Consider the following 20,885-nt stretch of genomic DNA (forward strand, 5'->3'; position numbering starts at 1 on the left):
CGGAGTACATTTCTTAGGCCACACACCACAGTAGTGAAGGTCCTATTGTGAGTCATCACTCATTGTTTATCTAAAGGTGATGATGACTGTAAAGGTGCCACATGCACATAAAAGTCACCCAATGGGACCTATGGGAAGATATTGTCCTTCATGTTTCTGGGTTCCATACCTTGCAGGACTTTATAGGTACTTTGACTTGCCCTCAGACATATTCAGGCAACCAGTGCAGATTTATAAATGGACATGATACGATCATGACTCCTGGCACCACTGAACAGCTTTGAGCTATGTTATCTACAGAAGTTCTTCTGACAGTCCAAAATAGAGCATGTAGTAGCCCAACCTGGATGTCACGATAGCCTGAGTAATCCAAACTAGGTCTGCCTTGTCCAAAAATGGATGCAGCTGTGGCGCTAGCCGCAACTAGTTTAAGGTGCACCAATCCACAGTCATCACCTGGACATCCATGTTCACAGCTAGATCTAGGACACCTGCTCACGGTGAAGCATGGAGCTGATTATGATCTTTCAAGGCAGTCCAAAGTAGAGTTTGTTACTGTTTCCTTATATTTCCTTATCCGGAATATCCTGTCACAGGTCTGAGTGCCCCCACCAGATTACAGGTACAGTATCAGGATCAGAATTATTAATTATGATAATCAAGAACTTCCACATCCCACACACACACACACAAAGAAGGTCTACAAAGAAAAAAACCAATGTGTTTATTCATTCCATGGCTCTTTTTTTCCAGACATGGTTGGTTGTTTCACATGCCCCAGAGATCAATATTCAAACAAGGACCAGACGTCCTGCATTCCTAAAGTTGTCGTCTTCTTGTCTTACAAAGAACCTCTGGGTATCGGTTTAGCCATTTGTGCTCTTTCATTTGTGTTGGTCACAGCTCTGGTGCTAAGGTTGCTTGTGAAGCATCACAACAGTTTCATAGTCAGAGTCAACAACCGGAGCCTCACCTATACGCTTTTAGTTTCTCTCTTGCTATGCTTGCTTTGTCCATTGTTACATATTTGACGACCTGGAAAGGTGACATGTATCCTCCGCAAAATTGCCTTTGGCATTATCTACACAATGACTAGGTCTGCTGTGATGGCAAAAACATGCATAGTGGTGCTGGCATTCATTGCAACACAGCCAGGATCCACTATAAAGGGCTGGGTAGGGGAAAAATTGACCAGCTCCATCATCCTTCTGTGCATTATGATTGAAGTAGTCATTTGCGTTGTACAGCTAGCAATCTTTCCCCCATTTCCAGAAGCCAACATGCATTAAAGTAATGAAGAAATCATTTTGGAATGCATGGAGTCATCAAAAACCACATTCTGTGGCAAAATGCTCTCCTGGAGTATTCTAGCCATTGTCATATTCACTCTTCTTTTCTTTTCCGAGCTTTTCTTGCTCGGAAGTTGCCGTGTGTTTTTAATGAGACCAAATTCATCACTTGCAGCATGCTTGTGTTTTTCTGTGTGTGGGTGACCTATCTTCCAATCCTCTTGACCTCTAAAGGAAAAAAATAGTCATGAAGATTGTCTGTATGTTAGCCTCCGGTGCTGCAGTCCTGGTCTTTATGTTCTTCCCCAAATGCTACATCATTTTGTGGAGGCCTCAGCTGAACAGCAGGGAACAGTTAAGAATGTGGAAACACTGAAGAAGTATCCACTTTAGTCCTTACCTTTTGCTACTATATTGGCAAACATCCAAAGCTTTCACAATTTAAAGTGCACCTCTCTATCCTATATAGCTCTTTCTTGAAAAGCATTTTTTACACTGCTTGTTAAAGCCCTGATAGGCAGGTGCCTTACAAAAGGAATAATAAATCAAAATAAGAAAAAAAGCAAAATAAATGTCAAGAAAGGTCGAAGGGAAGAGATGCAAAGTAAGAACCAAACTATCGGCACAGCAGATCCAAAATAAAAAGAAGCAAATGCAGGAAAGGGAATAATTAATGAAGAATTCAATGAGACAGGCAGCCCAGTCCTGCAGCACTGGTGAAGTGGAGCCACCAGGGCCACGGGATAGCCACTGCTGCAGCTGAGTATGCAGGAGGGCTCTCAAAGTAAGGGAATATTTGTTCCCTTATCCTGTGTAGAGCCCTGGCATGCTCAATGGGACTTTTCAGATCCATGCCAGCTCAATCGCTGGCGCAGAATTCAATTGTCTCACGTAGGGCTTTCAGGCCTTGGATGGGGGTTATGATGTGGTGAAGAGTTCCTCTGCCATCAGTGCCCTTTCTAGGCCTGAACTGTCCCCTCCTTGCCCTTCACCACCCCAAAACACCCATCTCTGCTTCCTTTCCACCCTCTCTTGCCCCTCCACCACTGGAGGAAGCATTTACATGCCCCATTGGCAGTTAGGTGGGATGCAGCACCAGCGAGATGTTGCGGGCCTTCCTGCTGGCACAAAAAAACAACAAAACACACACACACACACACACGCACACACACACACACACACACACACACACACACACTTTATGGTGCTTCTAAAACACCAGGCACTGGTCATAGTGCTGGCACTGCCCAGCAAAAGTTTTGGAGCTCTAATGGATTTGTACACTCCTTCAAAAACTCAGCAGCGTGAAAATCTTCACTCACTGGGAGTGCCCTCTTAGACCAGACACCATTGTGGAAAAGGTCCTGTTGAGAGTCATCACCCATTGTTTATCTAAAGGTGATGATGCCTGTCCAGTTTCTATACTGCTTTTCAATGAAAAGTTCACAAAGCGGTTTACAGAGAAAATCAGATAACTAAATGGCTCCCTGTCCTGAAAGGGCTTCACAATCTAAAAAGCTGCTAAAGAACACCAGTAGACAGCCACTAGAAAAGACATTGCTGGGGTGAGGAGGGCAGTTACTCTCCCCCTGCTAAATACAAGAAGAACACCCACTTGAAAATGTGCCTCTTACCCAGTTAGCTGTTGCCATGTACATGACCTGATGGGACTGGCAGACATATGGGAAGAGATTGTCCTTCAAAGTTTTTAGGTTCCATACCATGAAGAACTTTACACAGTTGGTACTTTGAATTGTCCTCAGACATGTATAGGCAACCAGTGCTGATTGAGAATGGACTTATGATGACTCCTGGCACCACTGGACAGCTTTGCAATTGCCATATCTACAAATCCTCTTCCAAGGCAGTATTTCCTAGAGTAGCCCAACTCAGAGGTCACGAGAGTCTCAGTAATCCAAGCCAGGTCTGCCTTATCCAAAAATGGATGCAACTGGTACACTGGTCACAACTAGTTTAAAGTACTCCACAAAACATTCATCACCTGATGGATCAAGACTGGAAATGGACTATGTAAACAGTATCGATGAACAAATAGCAGCAAAAAAGGATCCATGATATATAGGGACACAGGTGCAGGTTGACCAGATACAAATGGAGGACACAGTGACTTTATCTTTAACCACTGTATAGAAGATGGAATTTTGGCAGGTGTAGCTCAACATGGAAGCATTGAAACAGCTGCACCTCCCAACATATACTTTTCTATACAATGGTTAAAGGTATAGGCACTGTGTCCTCCATTTTTATCTGGTCAACCTGCTCCTGTGTCCCTATATTATTATTATTATTATTATTATTATTATTATTATTATTATACCGCTTTTCAACTAAAGTTCACAAAGCGGTTTACAGCGAAAAATCAAATAACTAAATGGCTCCCTGTCCCAAAAGGGCTCACAATCTACAAAGATGCAAAAGAACACCAGCAGACAGCCACGAGAAAAGACACTGCTGGGGTGAGGTGGGCCAGTTACTCTCCCCCTGCTAAAAAGAGGAGCACTCACTTGAAAAAGTGTGGAATTCTGTCTAGCTACTGCACATAGTTGGCGATTTCTGGGGGGCCCAGGAAAATTCCAGATGAGCTCATATCAGAATACAGAGTAGATTGTGCAAGAGATGGGAAGGAGGTGGAAACTGGAGAGAAAGTTTCTGTTGACATTTCCTAGTTTTTGTTAAGCCTGAATGTCCCATGAAGGGTCTGCACAGCCCCACCATTGTAGCCTGAATCAAGGTGTAGGCATGAATTATTAATTATAATAGTCACTCCTTTCCTCATCTCCCCGCAAAGCATGTCTCCAAAGGGACAATACAATGTTGTAGGCTGTGTTTATTGTGGGGAGGAGGTGGTGGTAGGGGAGGGAGCAGGGCAGGACCGGTGGAGCTCAGCTCAAGAGCTGTCGCTGAATCAAGTAGCCCCTTTGCAGTGGTGGGGAGGAGGTGGAGGGTGAGGAGGAGGTGGTGGTAGGTGAGGGAGCGGGGCAGGACCTGTGGAGCTCAGCTCAAGAGCTGCCGCCAAATCAAGTAGCCCCTTTGCAGTGGTGGGGAGGAGGTGGAGGGTGAGGAGGAGGTGGTGGTAGGGGAGGGAGCGGGGCAGGACCGGTGGAGCTCAGCTCAAGAGCTGCCGCCAAATCAAGTAGCCCCTTTGCAGTGGTGGGGAGGAGGTGGAGGGTGAGGAGGAGGTAGTGGTAGGGGAGGGAGCAGGGCAGGACCGGTGGAGCTCAGCTCAAGAGCTGTCGCTGAATCAAGTAGCCCCTTTGCAGTGGTGGGGAGGAGGTGGAGGGTGAGATGGAGGTGGTGGTAGGTGAGGGAGCGGGGCAGGACCAGTGGAGCTCAGTTCAAGAGCTGCCGCCAAATCAAGTAGCCCCTTTGCAGGGCTACTTTCCTTTCCTGGGGAAGGGGACGAATGGTTGCTCATCGTGCATTGGATGCTGCAATAGCAATTTTAGCACCTCAGAAGCCTCATGCACTAGGCAGCTCAGGAATGGACTGTTACTCACCAACAAAAATTTCTATGCTCCTGTTGCCAATCAGAAGTTTCTAGTTGAACTCTATGGAGTATCCTCCCAGGTAAGCATGAAAACATGGACACTCATGGATGACAGCCTGAGTGCATTTTGCTAGATAAATAGCAGGGTTCAAAAATTCACCATTTGAAGAAAGCATCATTTTTATAACCTCTGAAGTTTTCATAAACTACTGAGGATAGTGTGGTACTTTCACAGCACTCCTATTGTTACATGTTTCCCACTGCCAACTGAGCCAGGAAAGTGGTTTAAATGGAATGGTAGGGGGCTTGGGGAATGTGTATGTTTGTTTGTGTTGATGTGAAAAGGGTCTTCATAAGTCCGAAAGGGGCTTCATAGGTTAGAATGCCTTTCAAAGTCATATAAATGTTATATTTTTTTTCCCCTGAAACAGGCATTCTGAGGACCGAAGAGGCTGCAGGCAGATTTGTGCAACCTCAGTAGGTCTCAGAAAACCCTCTGAACACAGCTCTGGTAATTTTCAGAGGGTCCAGGTGGGCCATGTTGCATGGGTTCAGAACCCACAGATTATAAAATCCACTGGTACTGAATCCACAGATAATGAGAATGGCCTGTATATGATACTGTTGGAGCCAACACCACCCATAGTGCCACTTCTCAGCCCTGACAACACTACCCTGCCCATTCTGCCTACTCGTGAAACACCGCCCACCCCTCTTGCAAATTTCTAGTGCCATGGCTTCTCCAGTGGCCACTGCTGTGTCGCCATGCCTCTTTGCTACTTTCAGTGGTTGTTCAGCTTCTCTGAATGGTGAGTGACACTTCCCAACTGCCATAAAGTACACTGTGCAGCAGGAACTCTCATGCTAGTGTCACATGGTCCCAGTAGGATTGGACTATAAGTCTTGTGTGATTTCCCACAACATGGTAGTAGTGAGAGCAATGACATTATTCTGTAGGCATATTCGTATGTGTTTATTGTTTGATGCCATGCCTCTGTGATAGTTTCAGCAATGTGGGAGTTACCAACAGTTTTTGAAGGAGCCGCCACATACTGGTTGTCATTTTCTCTGATATGAATGAGTTGGGATATTTATTAAAAAAAATATATATATTATGCTTTTCCCTTGGCAAGGCAGCCTAGGCAGCCTAAAAAGTTCCATAAAAAGTTAATAAATCTTACAATTTAAGAAACATTTAATAAAACAATAAAAACAATTGGGGATCGGTTGCTGAGACCTGACTATGACAGGAACTTCCTGCTAACATTCTGTCAGTCCCCCTCTAGTGCGCTGATTGGTTGCCTGAAGATGCATTCTTTCAATCAGCAAGGAAGTTGCTTTGTTAAACCAAGAAACGGCTGCACTTCAGCGTGACAACACAAACATTAAGGAACAGTAATGGGAGCACTAGAGAGATTCAGAGGGATTGGTCCTCCCCAGACCTGCAGATCAGTGGATAACTGAATCATTGGATATCGGATTCGCGGATACAGGGGATGCCCATATATAGACATACAGACTATTAAAATTCATTTTTACTTTTTTTTTAAGATCACAATCTCAAAATAGGCCAATCTAAGAGTTGTATTCCTTGCTGAGCTCCAGGTTCCACATTTTTAATTGCTGATCTCACTGCGCATCAGTGCAATCAAAATTTCAGGAAGACAACAAAAGTGTTGCTACTATTAAAAATGCTGAATTCAGTCCCCTGTAATTATCAAAAGAACTGTAATTAAATGTGCTGCTTGCTACATCCTGCCCTGGAGTTCCAGTGGTCAATCACAGAGTGAAGGATGGCATAAATACACCCCTTTCCATCTGGGGCCCTGGGGCTAAGGAGGCTCCATCACATGGATTTCTGTTATTTTACATTTTACATTCTCGGCTTCATCAAGCCTACCAGCAAATGGAGCCACCAGACAAGTCTGCCTGTTTTAATCATGGAGATTTCAATGATCCTGGATTCTATTATCTATTCTAATGATATTGCAGTAGTCGCAAATAGAACACTCTGTGTTCAGAGAGCTGCTTGGCACTCACAATGGTGATGTTTGTCATGCTCATTGTGTTGCTGTTGCCTCGTGCAGTTGGTGATGTTAAGAATATTAATTGTGGGAATTGGCATCCCCAGTCTGTTCATCACAACTATTTACAGCCAGGAGATCTCATCATTGGAGCCATTCTCTATCAGAACGAGTTATTTAGCCATGCAAGTACTTTCAACCAAAATCCTCCTCAGCCTCAACTTGCCAGGTTTGAGTAAAGTCCCTCCCAATAATATATCTCTATGCAAATCAGTCACATAGAAAGGTTTGAACTGAGCTGCATTGACAGTAATCTCTCTTGCTAGAAGTAAAACTAGATTGAAGTTTTACCCTTCCATTCACATCTAAGGTTTTTTTTAAACAGAAAAACGTACTTTGCAGCCCAGTCCCCAGCGCAGAAATATCACAGCTCTTTGAACACACTGCATGGAAAGGGAGGAGCAGAAGCTGGAAGCTGCACAGGGAGCTCATGTCTTCTTTGAAAAGAATGGGTCAAAGCCTCCCAGTAGAGACCGAATCTGTTGGGTTGGCCAGCATCAATGAAATAAATGGAGGCTTCAAGAAAGAAGTGGGATTTTTTTGTTTTGTTTTCCTAGACAAAAAGTCACTTAGAATGCTTTGAGGCTGTGAAATGTCTGAAAGTATTTTCTTCAATCATTTGGTGTTGAATAGTGAGAGCAAACCTTGCTCCCCTTGTTTCATTGTGAAACTAGTCTCTATAAAGAGAGAGAGAGATTTTGTCAGGGATGGGAGAGGGGATGTACTTCAGGATACAGAGAACATTTTTATTCATGTACATTTCTCTGTACGGGGGTCATGTGTTCCCTATTCTATTAAACAGCCCTCATAAAGATAGGAGATAAGAAGCCGTGTATACTTTAGGCTGATATGGTCTGTACATCGATGTAACTGCGGGGGTTTTTACTCCTAAGTAACATATCCCAATTTAAAGATTGCCATATAAAACATGGTCTAGTAATACATAATAACAGCAGTAATATTATTTAATTCATTAACATAGTGGCAATAATGTCAGAACGTGCAGAATATGCCTATGACCCAAAATCTCTTTGTAAATCTCTTTGTAGCATGTTTATTGAGAACTACCAGCACATCCTAGCTATGGAATTTGCTGTAAAAGAGATCAATGAAAATCAACAGTTGTTGCCCAATCTGACCCTGGGATTCAGCATCTATGACAGTTATTTGAAGGCAAGGTGGACCTATCAGGCCATATTGCAACTTATCTCCCCAAAGGACAGATTTGTTCCCAACTACAAGTGTGACATCCAGGGCACTCTAATGGCAGTTACTGAAGAACTGACCTCTGATATCACCCATGAAGTACCAGAAGTTTTGGCCAGCTACAAGATTCCACAGGTAGGATGCATGAACAATAATATAATATGAACAATAATATACAATTTGCAGGAGCATTTTCCTTTGAGATAATTTCATTGTACCCAATACCAGTGGACACATCCTATGGCACCACTTCAGTGATAACTAATGAACGTCCCCCACAGAAAGATACACAATGCCCTAGGGCTGCGGTTTTCAAACTCTCCGGGAATTTGAAATTCGCAGTAAGTCTTGGTGGGGGCGGGGGGGAGGCAGCAGGGGCAGGGGGGAGGCAGCGACGTGATCCCCAGGACTGGATGCTGCAGGGACTGAGATGCACTCACTAGTCCCTGCAGTAGCCATCCCTGTGTGCGGGGAGTGCCTGCAGAGCGCCCCAGGTCTGGGAAAGGGAGAGTGGAGCCATCTGCTCTGCCCCCGCAAAAGTGGAAGCGGAGCGCGATCGCCCCACTCTCCCTTTCCCTGACCTGGGGAGCCCTGCAGGCGCTCGCTCAGGGCTCCCCGCACACAGGGATGGCTGCTGCAGGGACTGGAGGTTGTACCCAAGTCCCTGCAGCCCCATCAGAAGGGAAAGCGGAGCGATCCTGCTCCACTTCCAGTTTTGCGGAGCGGGGCGCAATCGCTCAGCTTTTACATTCCTGACCAGGGGTGCCCTGCCGAAGGTTGCGCAGGGCTCCCCGCACCCCTGGGAGGCTGCAGGAGGCTTGGGCAAGTGCACCCAAGACCCTGCAGCCCCCCTGAGTGGCGCGATCCTGCGGAGTGCGCTGCTGCCTTCCCCCTGTCTCCTGGCTGCCCCCACCCCTTAAGGGGGCAGAGTCCAGGACCCACAGGCTGGGGCTTCGCAATGCCCCAGTTCGAATACCACTGCCCTAGGGGGAGGGGTGTTTCAACAGGATTGTGCTGTCATTGTACAATGTTAGCATACAGGGACAATAATGCAGGATCATTTTACCTTGAGATAATTTCATTGTACCCAATGACAACTGACACAATCTATGATACTAGTTCGGTGATAAATAACACACATCACTAGTTCCCTCTAGTTATGGTGTGAAAGATCAAGTGAATCTGGTGCCTCCAGAAGGAAGTGAATCTTTCACTGATCCATCAGTTTTTGATGTTGTTGTCAAAAAATTAGTAGCTAAAGATGGCATGTGTGGTCACTATTATCAAGTCTTGATATCCGTTTCCTCCCACAAAGGATAAGCTGCTGTTCAAAAACATAACCATACAGTAGATGCCCACACATACTAGCAAGATATTCAGAAACACATACAATGCATGTGTGAATACGATCTCTCTTTGAGATGTGTGCATGGCCCTGATGTACTCATTCAAGAACTGTTCTTTTGTGTGTATGCATAGATTGTACTCAGCCCCCTAGAAGACATGATTGTGAGGTGACATAGCCTCATGCCCCCCCCCACTTCCAAACATACAGAAAGCAGAGAATGTGGTAGCTTTCACTAGAAGGACTTAGTGAGTGAGAAGCTCTGGTAGCCGCTTGAGCTGTTCTCTGCTTGGAGACTCTTGCAGCTTCATTTGGAATAGTGAGACCTCCCACCCTGAACTGTCTTGACTTCTTGACTCCTTCAAGTATTGGCAGGGATAAACTAGGATAGCCAGGAGATGATCTGCAGCTTGGAACCAGAGTGTGACTACCCAAGTGATAAGGAGGAATATTCTGGGAGTTAGTGAGTTATTTTGTTCAACATAGGAAACTGCACTGAAAAGAGGACCTGAAGGAACAAAACTGATAGATCAGGGGTCTCCAAACTTTTTGGCCAGAGAGCTGCATCAAATATCTGGCATGGTGTGGAGGGCCGGAAAAAAATTTTAAATATAAAATGTAAATAAATAAATTAGAGATGGAACTTAGATGAGTGAATGAATGAATGAATCGGCTCATTCATTCAACCTCTCTGGTCCTCAGAAAACCCTCCAGACACAATCAGAGCACAGTTCTGGTCATGTTCAGTTGAGCAGGCCAGAGGCTTTCAGGGGACAGGAGGGTGGCCGCGAGCCAGAAAGAGGCTTGCTGTGGGCCGCATCTGGCCCCCGGGCCAGGATTTGGAGACCCCTGCCTTAGATTCAAGAAGACCCATTCAGGAATCAGAAGCTGATCACTGGGCAAGGGAAGAAATGTTATTCTCCTTGGAGGAGACCTTTGTGTCCTTTGTGGAGGGGGAGAGAGGTTTATGACAGGATTGGGCTGTCATTATACTGTATCTGCATAAAGGGACAATAATTACATTTTTCAAAATGTACCTAAATATATGTTCTGCTCTTGTTCTTTCTCTCCTTGATAACCGCCTCTTTGAGACACAGAAAGAAACATATTTTGGTTTGAAAAGTCATTCTATGTATTCCCTCCATCTCTATTTAGCTGCTTTATGGTTCTGCTTCAGTATTAATGGATAAGAATCCAGCATTCTTTGTCTACAGGGAAGAACCAAATGGAGTCCATCAGTACAGAGGGATACTCCTGTTACTTCTGCATTTCAAGTGGACATGGATTGGATTCATTGCTGCAGATGACATGAACCTACAGTGGTTCATGGAGGTTATGTTCCAGGAATTTTCAAATCATGGCATCTGTTTTGCCATCTTGGAGTCATGCTTAACTGTGGCTGATGAAAAATCTGCAATAGGATTTTATGATAAAATAATGAACCAGAATGTCAATGTATCTGTCTTCTATGGAGACATTCGTTCCATGTTTTGGTTGAGATGGCTGTTATATATGGAAAGAAAACTCATAAATCACAGGCCAAGAGGTAAAGTCTGGATTCTGACTGCGCAGATGGAGTTAAGACATTCTGCCAGCCAGAATCATTGGGCTATTCTAGACTTACATGGTATGTTATCATTTGCAACTCACTCCCATGAACTTCAAGGATTTCGAGGTTTTATTCAAAGCAGAAACCTTTCCTGCAGTAAAGAAGATGGTTTTCTCAAGGATTTCTGGGAAAATGCATTTTGGTGCATCTTCTCCCAGTCTCCTCAAGGTCAGATTGAAAGAGCTCCCTGCACTGGAGAGGAGAGGCTGGAGAGCCTTCCAGAGTACATCTTTCCAATGAGCACAACAGGCCAAAGCTACACCCTCTACAATGCTGTCCATGCTGTGGCTCATGCTCTCCATGCCATGTATGTGTCCAAATCCAGCAACAAGGCAAAGATGGAGGGAGAGAGAAGGAATTTTCAGAATCAGCAACCATGGCAGGTAACATCTTAGCTGGTGGCATGAACATCAGGGCCTAGGAGAGCAGAGTAAAGGGGGTAATTTGTACCCAGGCCCAGGGTCAGAAAGGGGGCCCAGGACTTAAAGGAGGGGGCTCAGAAAGTTTGTGTGAACTTTCCTATTGTGTGAAATTTTGTGTGAATTTTCCTCTCATTTAAACTCTCTTGCCTGCACATGATGCTGGGGGCACAACAATGGGCACACAGTGGCAACTGCCGCTGCAAGTCATACACACCAGGCCCAGGAATGCATCCATGCCCCTCCTTAACACAGTGTCCTATCTGGGAGGAAACTTGCCTATCTGGGTGGTCTTTGGCTTGTGAATCCAATAACTATGAAGGAGTGTATAGAACAGGGGTGCCCAAACCCTGGCCCTGGGGCCACTTGAAGCCCTCGAGGACTCCCAATTCAGCCCTAAGGGAGCCCCAGTCTCCAATGAGCCTCTTGCCCTCCAGAAATTTGCTGGAGCTCGCACTGGCTCAACGCAACTGCTTTCAGTGTGAGGGCGAATGTTTGACCTCTCACATGAGGTGTGGGATGAGGGCTCCCTCCACTACTTACTTTTTCACGTCTGTGATGCAGCAGTGGCAGTGAAGGAAAGTCTGGCCTTACTTTGTGCAAGGCCTTTTATAGGCCTTGGGCTATTGCAAGACCTTCATTCATTCATATAAGTCATCTTTAATATATTCATTTATGTAAACTTATGTAAATTTATTCAAATTTTAAATGTGAATTTATTCTTTTCCCCCCCGGCCCCCAACACAGTGTCAAAGAGATGATGTGGCCCTCCTGCCAAAACCTTTGGGCACTGCTGGTATAGAAGCTCAGGGACCCTGCTGTGGGACTACAGCTGCTGCAGAAGTTCATTTTGGTGCACATAGCACACTATCCATTCTTGTTTTAGCCTAACTACTATGATGCTAATTTTTTGCAATGGATTTTCTGTATTTCAAAGATGTTAGAGAGACTTAGGAGTGTGTTTGTTTTTCCATATTACTTTAACTAGTTGCCAGTGCCACATGGTTAGGTAGACCTGGGCTCCACATCAAGAAGCCTGGTAGACCTGGGCTCCAAACACAATTCTGGCTGTCAGCACTCTCCCCCTGCCTTATTTTGCTCCCCTTTCTGCCTGCCACCATTGCCCCTCCCCCTTCGGGAAGGGGCCCAAAAGAAACTTTGTAACCCCTCCCCCGATAAAATTCCTCTCAGAGTCCCTGATGTACATGCACTATCTGTGACAGTGTAAGGGCTAAGGAGTGTTCCCATAATATTGGTAGTAATGAATACCCTGTAAACAACTTGAGAGAGAGAGAGAGAGAGAGAGAGAGAGAGAGAGAGAGAAGCCTTATAGTTTACATTGAAATGCCTGCTGCAACTCTGTCACTTGCTGGAAATGTGTCTTCAGTCAAACAAACCTAGAAATAATCAGTGTTGGGAACTTGAGTCAGTGACTCAGACTCGAGTTGCAAAAATGGACATTTTTCAGTGACTTGGTGGCTTGTGAGTTGCATGTGTGGAAGATTCTGAAAAATACTCAAATCAGGGCCCTCCTGACTCAGCACTCATCCCCACGCATGCTGACTCGAGTCTGCCTTTGTCTGGGGGTGCCTGCTCATTGTTTTTGCCATGTGGAAAACCTTGTGGGGCCAGCATGCCAATCCAGCGAGCAGCAGGGAAGTTTGTACTGACAGGCAGGAAAGGGTTAATGTGAGCGGGAGGGGGAAGGCAGGACTGCGCTCTCTTTTCCTGTTTCTGATAGGAAGGAAGGAATGGGTGATTATTGTACAAAGGAAGGGCATTCTGATATTTTCATTGACTGAGGGAGGGCAGGAGGAGGAGCTAAGGGCAATTGGCTTACAATTGGCTTGAAAATCCCAGGGAGAGAGAGAGAGGAAGCAAGGAGTTCATAACGATCACATTTTGCAGGTGTGGCTGGTGGGGAGGGGCAACCCTCACTGAATGACCAGTTGAAGTGGGAATACTTCTGAGTAGGGCTGAAAAAGTTTTGGTCATCCTGGTAAGCCTCACAGCTGCTGCTCATGACCCTCCTCCTCCCTCTCTCTGCTTCTGTCCCTGCATGCTCTCAGTCCCTCCCACCCCTCCTGCCCTGTTTACAGCTGGGCGGGGACATCAGGGGAGTGTTCAAAGAAAACTCCGACACATACACTCCCCACAGTAGCCCCGTTTTTTTCCTCTGCAAGCTTTTAAAAGTGGGGGGGGGATGCAGCTGGACTCAAGCCTTTTAGAGTCACTAAAGGGTGACTCAGAGACTCAGAAAGTGCCCCCAGTATGATTCTTTCTTCAGTCGAGTCATGGGGGGTGACTTGCTCACAAGAGTCAAGCTGCACTGGGTTTTCCCATCCCTGGAAATAACCCCCTACCTTAAGAAACCTTGATATTGCAGGAAGTATGCAATTTCAGTGACAAGTGAAGCATCTCCAACATGCTGGTGTCAAGGGGTTCTTTTGTGTCACTTTGCAAGGTATGACTCCTGTTTGTCAATTAAGCGCATTTGTGCACCAGGATGTTCCACAGCTGATGACAGGTATTTACATGTCACTGAAGGGATTCAATAAAAGTGGATTACAAGGTCTAGTCCTGTACTATAAAAAGTATGCCAAATTTCATTTTTAATAACTGTGGGGTGAAACCGTGCAAACAATTCCAGTGTCACAGTTTCCCTAAAAACAGTAATCTTTGTTCTCCTGGTGCATAAAATGGGGATAATGTAACAAGCTGAAGAAAGTGCATTAAAAAGTTTTATTCTCCGCTAACTACTGAAAACAAAAATCAGAAAAATTCAGAAAAAAAACCACTTTTAGAAACCTGTGTATATGCGCCACTGGAGAAAAAAACTCCACCAGATCCAACATGGAGTCTCTCCAGTCTGCACTGGCAAAACAGCCAGCACAGACATTGCGGGGCTTGGGGCTTTCCCAGGGGGAAGGGGACAAATGCTGCCTTCCTCTAGGAGAGCTTCAGCTGCTTCCCAACACCCACTGGATGCACTGGCAGCAATTTTGGTGTCATGTCTTCAGCGGGCACTGGGAAGCTTAGGATTGGGTGGAAACATCTCTCCTAGGGTCATGATGACCCCTGTACCTTGTTCAAAACATGTGTCAAGGCCAAAGCTATTTCCCAAAAGGACTGATTTCATCATATCTTTCTGGCATAAATTTCCATTGTTTTCCCCGCCTTTAGGAAGCAGGAGGAATTTTAACTATTTTGGACTTGTTCTCAGTCTTTAAGCTTTTTGAATATTTGAATACTGTTTGAATAGCGTACCCCTGTATGCATGACCTAGATAACTTGGATCTCTTGCAGGTGACTTTATTTTCTACCTGTCACATTGACTCTAGGAATCCAGAAGCAATTGTGACACCAGATCAGGGCAAAGGTCTGGGAAAACCAATGAAATGGTCATCCAGCTGCTGTAGGCTTCACCTCTGATGGGTCTATGTAGGAGCAGGAACCAGGCTCCAGCACAACCTCTGATTGTGACCCAGAAAGAGCCAGGAAAGATGGGAGTCTTCTTATTCCTTATACAGTCTCTCAGTAATGCATGGGGTCTCCTCAGTGCCATAGCTCAACTTGAGAGCTCCCTGAAGCACCGATTCCCAGTTTTAACTCCTGCTTTCTGTCCTGAACCTGCGCTTCAGCCCTCTTGTCCAGTTCCCTGCTGTACTCCCTCTTCTCCAGTCTGAATCTTCAAACTCCTGCTCTGACTTTGGTTCCCATCTTGGCCCACACTCCACACACTGAACCTCAGGCATCGATAACACTTGTCCTTGGCAGCTGGAAGTCACAGCTAATCAGGTGTATTCTGGATTAAAAGAACATTATATTCATCAAGGTTACATTTTCTGTCTCAGTGGGGAAGATGTAAGTCCTCATTGTCCAACCGTATGTTTTGTCCACATTATTTTTCTTTCCCTTTTTATATGTAGCTCCACCACTTCCTGAAAATGGTGTCATTTAACAACAGTGCTGGCGACCAGATTTCCTTTGACCAGAATGGGAAATTAGTTGCTGGATTTGACATTATAAACTGGGTCACATTCCCAAACCAAAGTTTTGTTAAAGTCAAGGTGGGAAGGGTGGATCCCCAGGCCCTTCCAGATGAAGCCATCATCATTAATGAGGATGCCATTATATGGCACAGCTGGTTCAACCAGGTAGGATTTCAATAGAAGCAATGGTTAGGGGAGAATTCCATTATCCATTGGGTAGGGTTGTGAAACCTTGAGGATTGGTCTGGAATCTCCTGGAATCTGCCTCAAAAATAAAAATAAAAACTTCTGAAAGCAATTTTGGAGATTTTGATATGATGGTTAGATTTAGGCTTGAGACGTAGCTCTGCATTTTCTGCTGAAGCAAAATTTTCTGTACCTAGTTCCATATCATTATCCCACTCCACGAAAGACAATACAACTGGAGGATTGCTTTATGCCTGTTGGTTTCTCTAATTCTCTTTGTCTTCAAGCTTCTTATTCCATTTAGTAGGGTTTCCAAGAATATTAACTAGAAATGAGTGACAAATGCCCTTGAGCTACTGTCCAGGGGTTTCTGTCACAAGTCTGAAGTGCAGCATGTTTATGACCACTAGCATTGGCACTTGAGCCGCACTGGTACTAATTGCCCATAAGATTGGGCCCTTAGGACATATTACTCTCAGTACAATTGCTCTCTTTACTTCTCCCTTTATCACACATATAGAAGACTTAGAGCTCAATCCTGGGCTCGACAAGCCAGCTTATCGCTGGTGCACACTGTAAGGCATGATTGTGAGGCCTAACGCCAGGCTAGCACCCATGCTAGTCCAGGACCGCTGAGCCACAGAGAGGAAAGCAGGCACTGGGGGAGGCTTGGAGGAGGCGTTCTGGGGGGGAGGTGGCCGGAGGACAGGGAGGAGATGTGATGGAGAGGCGGGAGGTGGGGAGAGGGCAGGGAGGGGGGAGGGAGGAAGGCGGGACCAGTGGAGCTCTGCTGCATCAGGTCCTGAGTGTTCGTGTGGGGCTCACCACCCAACACGCTTACTTCACTGCCGACCTTTTGGTTGGCAGTGAATCGAGCAGCCCCATTGTGGGGCTACTTCCCTTACCCAGGGGAAGGGGACAAAAGTCCCCTTCTTCCTAGATACCGCCCATGGTTGCCATGGGAGCACAGGATGCAGCAGTAGCCATTTTTGGTGCTGCCACAGCCGTACGCCACAGGAGCTCAGGATTGGGCTGTCAGTAATGGGCACACCATGCTTAGACAACCAGCAGTATCTTATTGCAAACCATTTTGCATCTTCAAGAGTCCAGGTTCATTGTTTTGAAATCTAATATTTTTCTCTTTCTCTGGTGGATTAGACACAACCCCTTTCAGTGTGCAATGACAACTGTTATCCTGGGTTTAGCAAGATAAAGAAGGAAGGGAAGCCATTCTGCTGTTATGATTGCATCCCATGTCTGGAAGGGAAGGTATCTGACCAAAAAGGTGAGTGTTGCAATGTACGGAGTTATTGAAAAGGTTGGCCATAATTCAGAGAAATTGAAATGCATGATATATGAACAGGTTGAGGTCATTGGATCATTTCTCATAACCAATCCTCATAATCTGAAGTGTATTTTTGGATTCTGTAGTTTTTATATGTGTGATGGCCCAATGCTATTCTCATCTGGCAAACAGTGCTCAGCACCACTTGTGTTGGCTTTGCTACATGCAGCGGGCCACTCAGGGAGCATGATGCATTGGCAAGGTAAATACATTTTTACTTACCTATTGTGCCAATGCATGATCCAGAAAGAGTTCCAGCACTGGCATTAGACGTTGTAAACGTGCTATAAGGCGAGCTTATGGCATTGGGGGATGAGGGAGCACCACCGCTGGGCCAGCGCTAGTCAGCATGGGCTTCAATGAAGCAAAGATGGTCAGCCAGCACTCTTCCAGCGTGGCTGGCAGTGAGTATTTTTGTGTTGGGATGAGGCAGGGACTGGGTGGAATGAAACAGAGGAAGGGCAGAGAGATGCAAGGAACCGGGAACTGGGAGGGGATAGAACTCCACAGTATCCTGTCCTCCAGGTTAGGCTGAAAAGCCCAACATGGAGGTTCTCAAGTCTGTGCCTGCAAAATAGGCAGCACAGACTTGAGAAAATCCATTGTGGGGCTTGGGGCTTCCCCTGAAGAGACCTCGGTGGTGCTGCTTGATACAGTGGTAGCCATTTTGGCACTACTGCACCCAGAGGAGCTTCCAGGGATAGGACTGGGCTGTGATTGTTCCCAGTGCTGATGCCTGAGTAGAGCTATGGTACATGGACAAGAGGTATTGACAATGCATCCTCACTTCCCCACAAAGTAAATCATGAAGGAAACAATAAAATGTGGTGCATTTGTTTATTAAGACTATCACTCTTCTTTCCCAGACATGGCTGACTGTTTCACATGCCCCAGTGATCATTATCCAAACAAGGACCGGACTTCCTGCATTCCCAAAGTTGTCGTCTTCATGTCTTATGAAGAACCTCTGGGTATCGCTTTAGCCATTTGTGCTCTTTTGTTGTTGTTGGTCACAGCTCTGGTGCTAAGGTTGTTTGTGAAGCACCACAACAGTCCCATAGTCAAAGTCAACAACCGGACCCTCACCTATACACTTTTAACTTCTCTCTTGCTGTGCTTCCTTTGTCCATTGCTGCATCTTTGTCAACCTGAGAAGGTGATCTGTATTCTCCGCCAATGTGCCTTTGGCATCGCCTTCACAACCGCTATTTCTGCTGTGTTGGCCAAAACAGTCACAGTGGTGCTTGCATTCAAGGCCACACAGCCAGGGTCTACTCTGAAGAGCTGGTTGGGGACAAGATTGGCCAGCTCCATTATTCTTCCTTGCATGATTGTTGAAATAGCCACTTGTATTTTTTGTCAGGCAATCTTCCCTTCATTGCCATATGCTGACATGCATTCACAAATTCAAGAAATAATTTTGGGATGTTATATGCTATCACCAACTATGTTTTTCTTTGAACAGATCTACATATACTTTCTGTGCATAGTCAGCTTCATTGTGGCTTTCCTTGCACGGAAGTTGCCAGATGCTTTCAACGAAGCCAAGTTTATCACTTTCAGCATGTTTGTATATTTTTGTGTTTGGCTGGCCTTTCTTCCAATCCGCTTGACCACCAAGGGAAAAAACAAAGCTATCATGGCAATGCTGTCTAAGTTAACCTCCAGTGCTGCCTTGCTGAGCTTTATGTTTTTTCCCAAATGTTACATTATTTTGTGGAAGCCTCAGCTGAACTGTAGGGAACAGTTTCAAAAGTGGAAACACTGAAGAAATAAAAATGAATCCATTTCAGTCACTGCTTTCTGCTACTAGAGGTAATTGTTATTTATTTTAAAGCATTTATCTGCTGCATTTCCAAGCTGTGACCATTTCAGGTGGTTTTCCAAGAAGAAAAATAAAATAATAAAATGAAAAATTGAAATCCAACCAACAAAAATAGCAGCACAGCATCTCTAAACCCAAAGGGAATCAATGCAGGAAAGGAAATGATCAGTTCCATGAGATTCCACGAGACAACAAGGGTTTATTCCCCTTCAAAATGTCAGTACAGATGAGGCAGTCCTGATCTCTCTTGGAGCTCAGTGTCCTGATGCATCAGGAAGATAAATGGAAGAGACCAGGGCTTTTTTTGTAATGGAACACACCGGAACGGCGTTCCGGCACCTTTTTTTTCCCCCTCCTCCTGGCCCCCACCTTTTTTCCCTCCTCCTGGCCCCCACCTTTTTTCCCCCTCCCTGCAGCACTGCTGGCTAGGGAGGGATTCGAACCGGCACCTTTTTTCCCCTCCTCCTGGCCCCCACCTTTTTCACCCTCCTCCTGGCCCCCACCTTTTTTTCCCTCCCTGCGCTGCCCAGCACTGCTGGCTAGGGAGGGATTCAAACCTCCAACCTTGTGCTCCAAAGCCCAGCACTCTCTCCATTGGGCTATAGGAAAGCCTAGAGTTAAAGTGTTCAGAACTAATATATAAGGTCTTGAGCCCAGCTGGTGGCTATCAGTGCCCCAAGTATTAGTTCCAAACACTTTGAGCCTAAGACTTTCTAAAGCTCAATTGTTAAAGTACTGGTCTGTGGAGCTAGAGGTTGGGGGTTCAAATCTCCATAAGGAATAATTTTTCTTCTTCTTCTTCTTTTTTTTTTTTTTTTTTAGGTGGGGAGGTAAATAAATAAATAAATAAATAAAAGATTACACTTGTTAATCTTAAACTTGTTCTTGTAAGTGAGTTCCTGCACCTTTTTTTTTTTTTTTTTTTTACAAAAAAAGCACTGCCCCTGCCTCACCGCACTCACAACTCTCAGCCTGAGCCCAGCCTGCCTTTCCTCTCCCTACGCTCTGCTTCCCACAAGCTTCCAAGCAGTGGAGGGTGCAGGGACATGTGCTGAGGAGGAGGAGGAGGACAACGAGGGACAGCCAGCCAATCAGCCAGCCTGGGAGATGGGTTGCAGCACCCAGGTACTGGCTTGGCAGAGGAGGGGGGGAAGGAAGCTGGCTCATGCAGCCCCTGCACCTGAGTAGCTTGCTGGTGCAACCCCTGCACCTGAGACAGCCTAGGCATGTCTACTGAGAAGTAAGTCCCCTTGTGTTCAGTGGGGCTTACTCCCAGGAAAATGTGGATGGGATTGCAGCCCAAGCCTATGCAGGTCTACTCAGAAGCAAGTAATTCATTCATTTTTATAGTTATTAATATAAGGCTTGGCTGATCTAAATTAATTAAACAAAAATTATTACTAATAATTTAGTAGCTTTGTAATGTTATCAACAGGAGATTTAGGTTTTTAACTATAAATGGGGAAGCTTAAGTGTCCTTGCTGCGTTATAATAACACTTAGGAAATATGTATTCCTCTGTGCAGTAGGTCAGATCACTGTTGTCTATTAATTTTTGGTTTTTTTAGACTATATTTAATAATCACTATTATTATAATGGGGACATAGTACACAGGGGGAAGGTGGGAACCAAAAAGATGGGTTAATGAATTGATTAAGTTATGAAGTTATGAATCAAAAATCATGTGGTCACACACCCTCTATTGGTTCAAGATGAGTTGTAAAATAGATTATATTCCAGTATTATATAATTTATCTATTTTACAATTCATCTTTTGTGTTTATTCTTCTGCTCCCCCCCCTTGTGTGCTGATATAGCAAATTCATTGTTATCTGATCACATATTTCTCTTTTTTTTTGCACCAATCATGTTTCAATGTCTTGAGCCAATAGAGGGTATGTGACCACATGATTTTTGATCCATAACTTGTTTATTAATCAATTCATTAACCCATCTTTTGTGCCCCCTCTCCCCTGTGTGCTAATTGATTTGGGTTCAAACAAATCTGTAGAGTGATGTAATGTAATCATTTTTTATATTTTGCCTTCATCAATTGTTTTAACCAATATTTATTAAA

The 20,885-nt window shown here is 45.1% G+C and overlaps 1 protein-coding gene across 1 annotated transcript; it reads left to right on the plus strand.

Annotated features, from left to right (window-relative positions):
* The first annotated feature begins 6,838 nt into the window (after positions 1 to 6,838).
* LOC136652434 (vomeronasal type-2 receptor 26-like) lies at positions 6,839 to 18,751 on the plus strand. The gene is made up of 6 exons (XM_066629373.1): positions 6,839 to 7,050; positions 7,931 to 8,222; positions 10,588 to 11,424; positions 15,390 to 15,617; positions 16,797 to 16,923; positions 17,850 to 18,751. The coding sequence occupies exons 1-6, from the start codon at positions 6,839 to 6,841 to the stop codon at positions 18,749 to 18,751; spliced, it is 2,598 nt and encodes an 865-aa protein (XP_066485470.1).
* Positions 18,752 to 20,885: the final 2,134 nt, after the last annotated feature.

The sequence above is a fragment of the Tiliqua scincoides genome, chromosome 5 (genome assembly GCF_035046505.1).
Source record: "Tiliqua scincoides isolate rTilSci1 chromosome 5, rTilSci1.hap2, whole genome shotgun sequence".
Taxonomy (NCBI): domain Eukaryota; kingdom Metazoa; phylum Chordata; class Lepidosauria; order Squamata; family Scincidae; genus Tiliqua; species Tiliqua scincoides.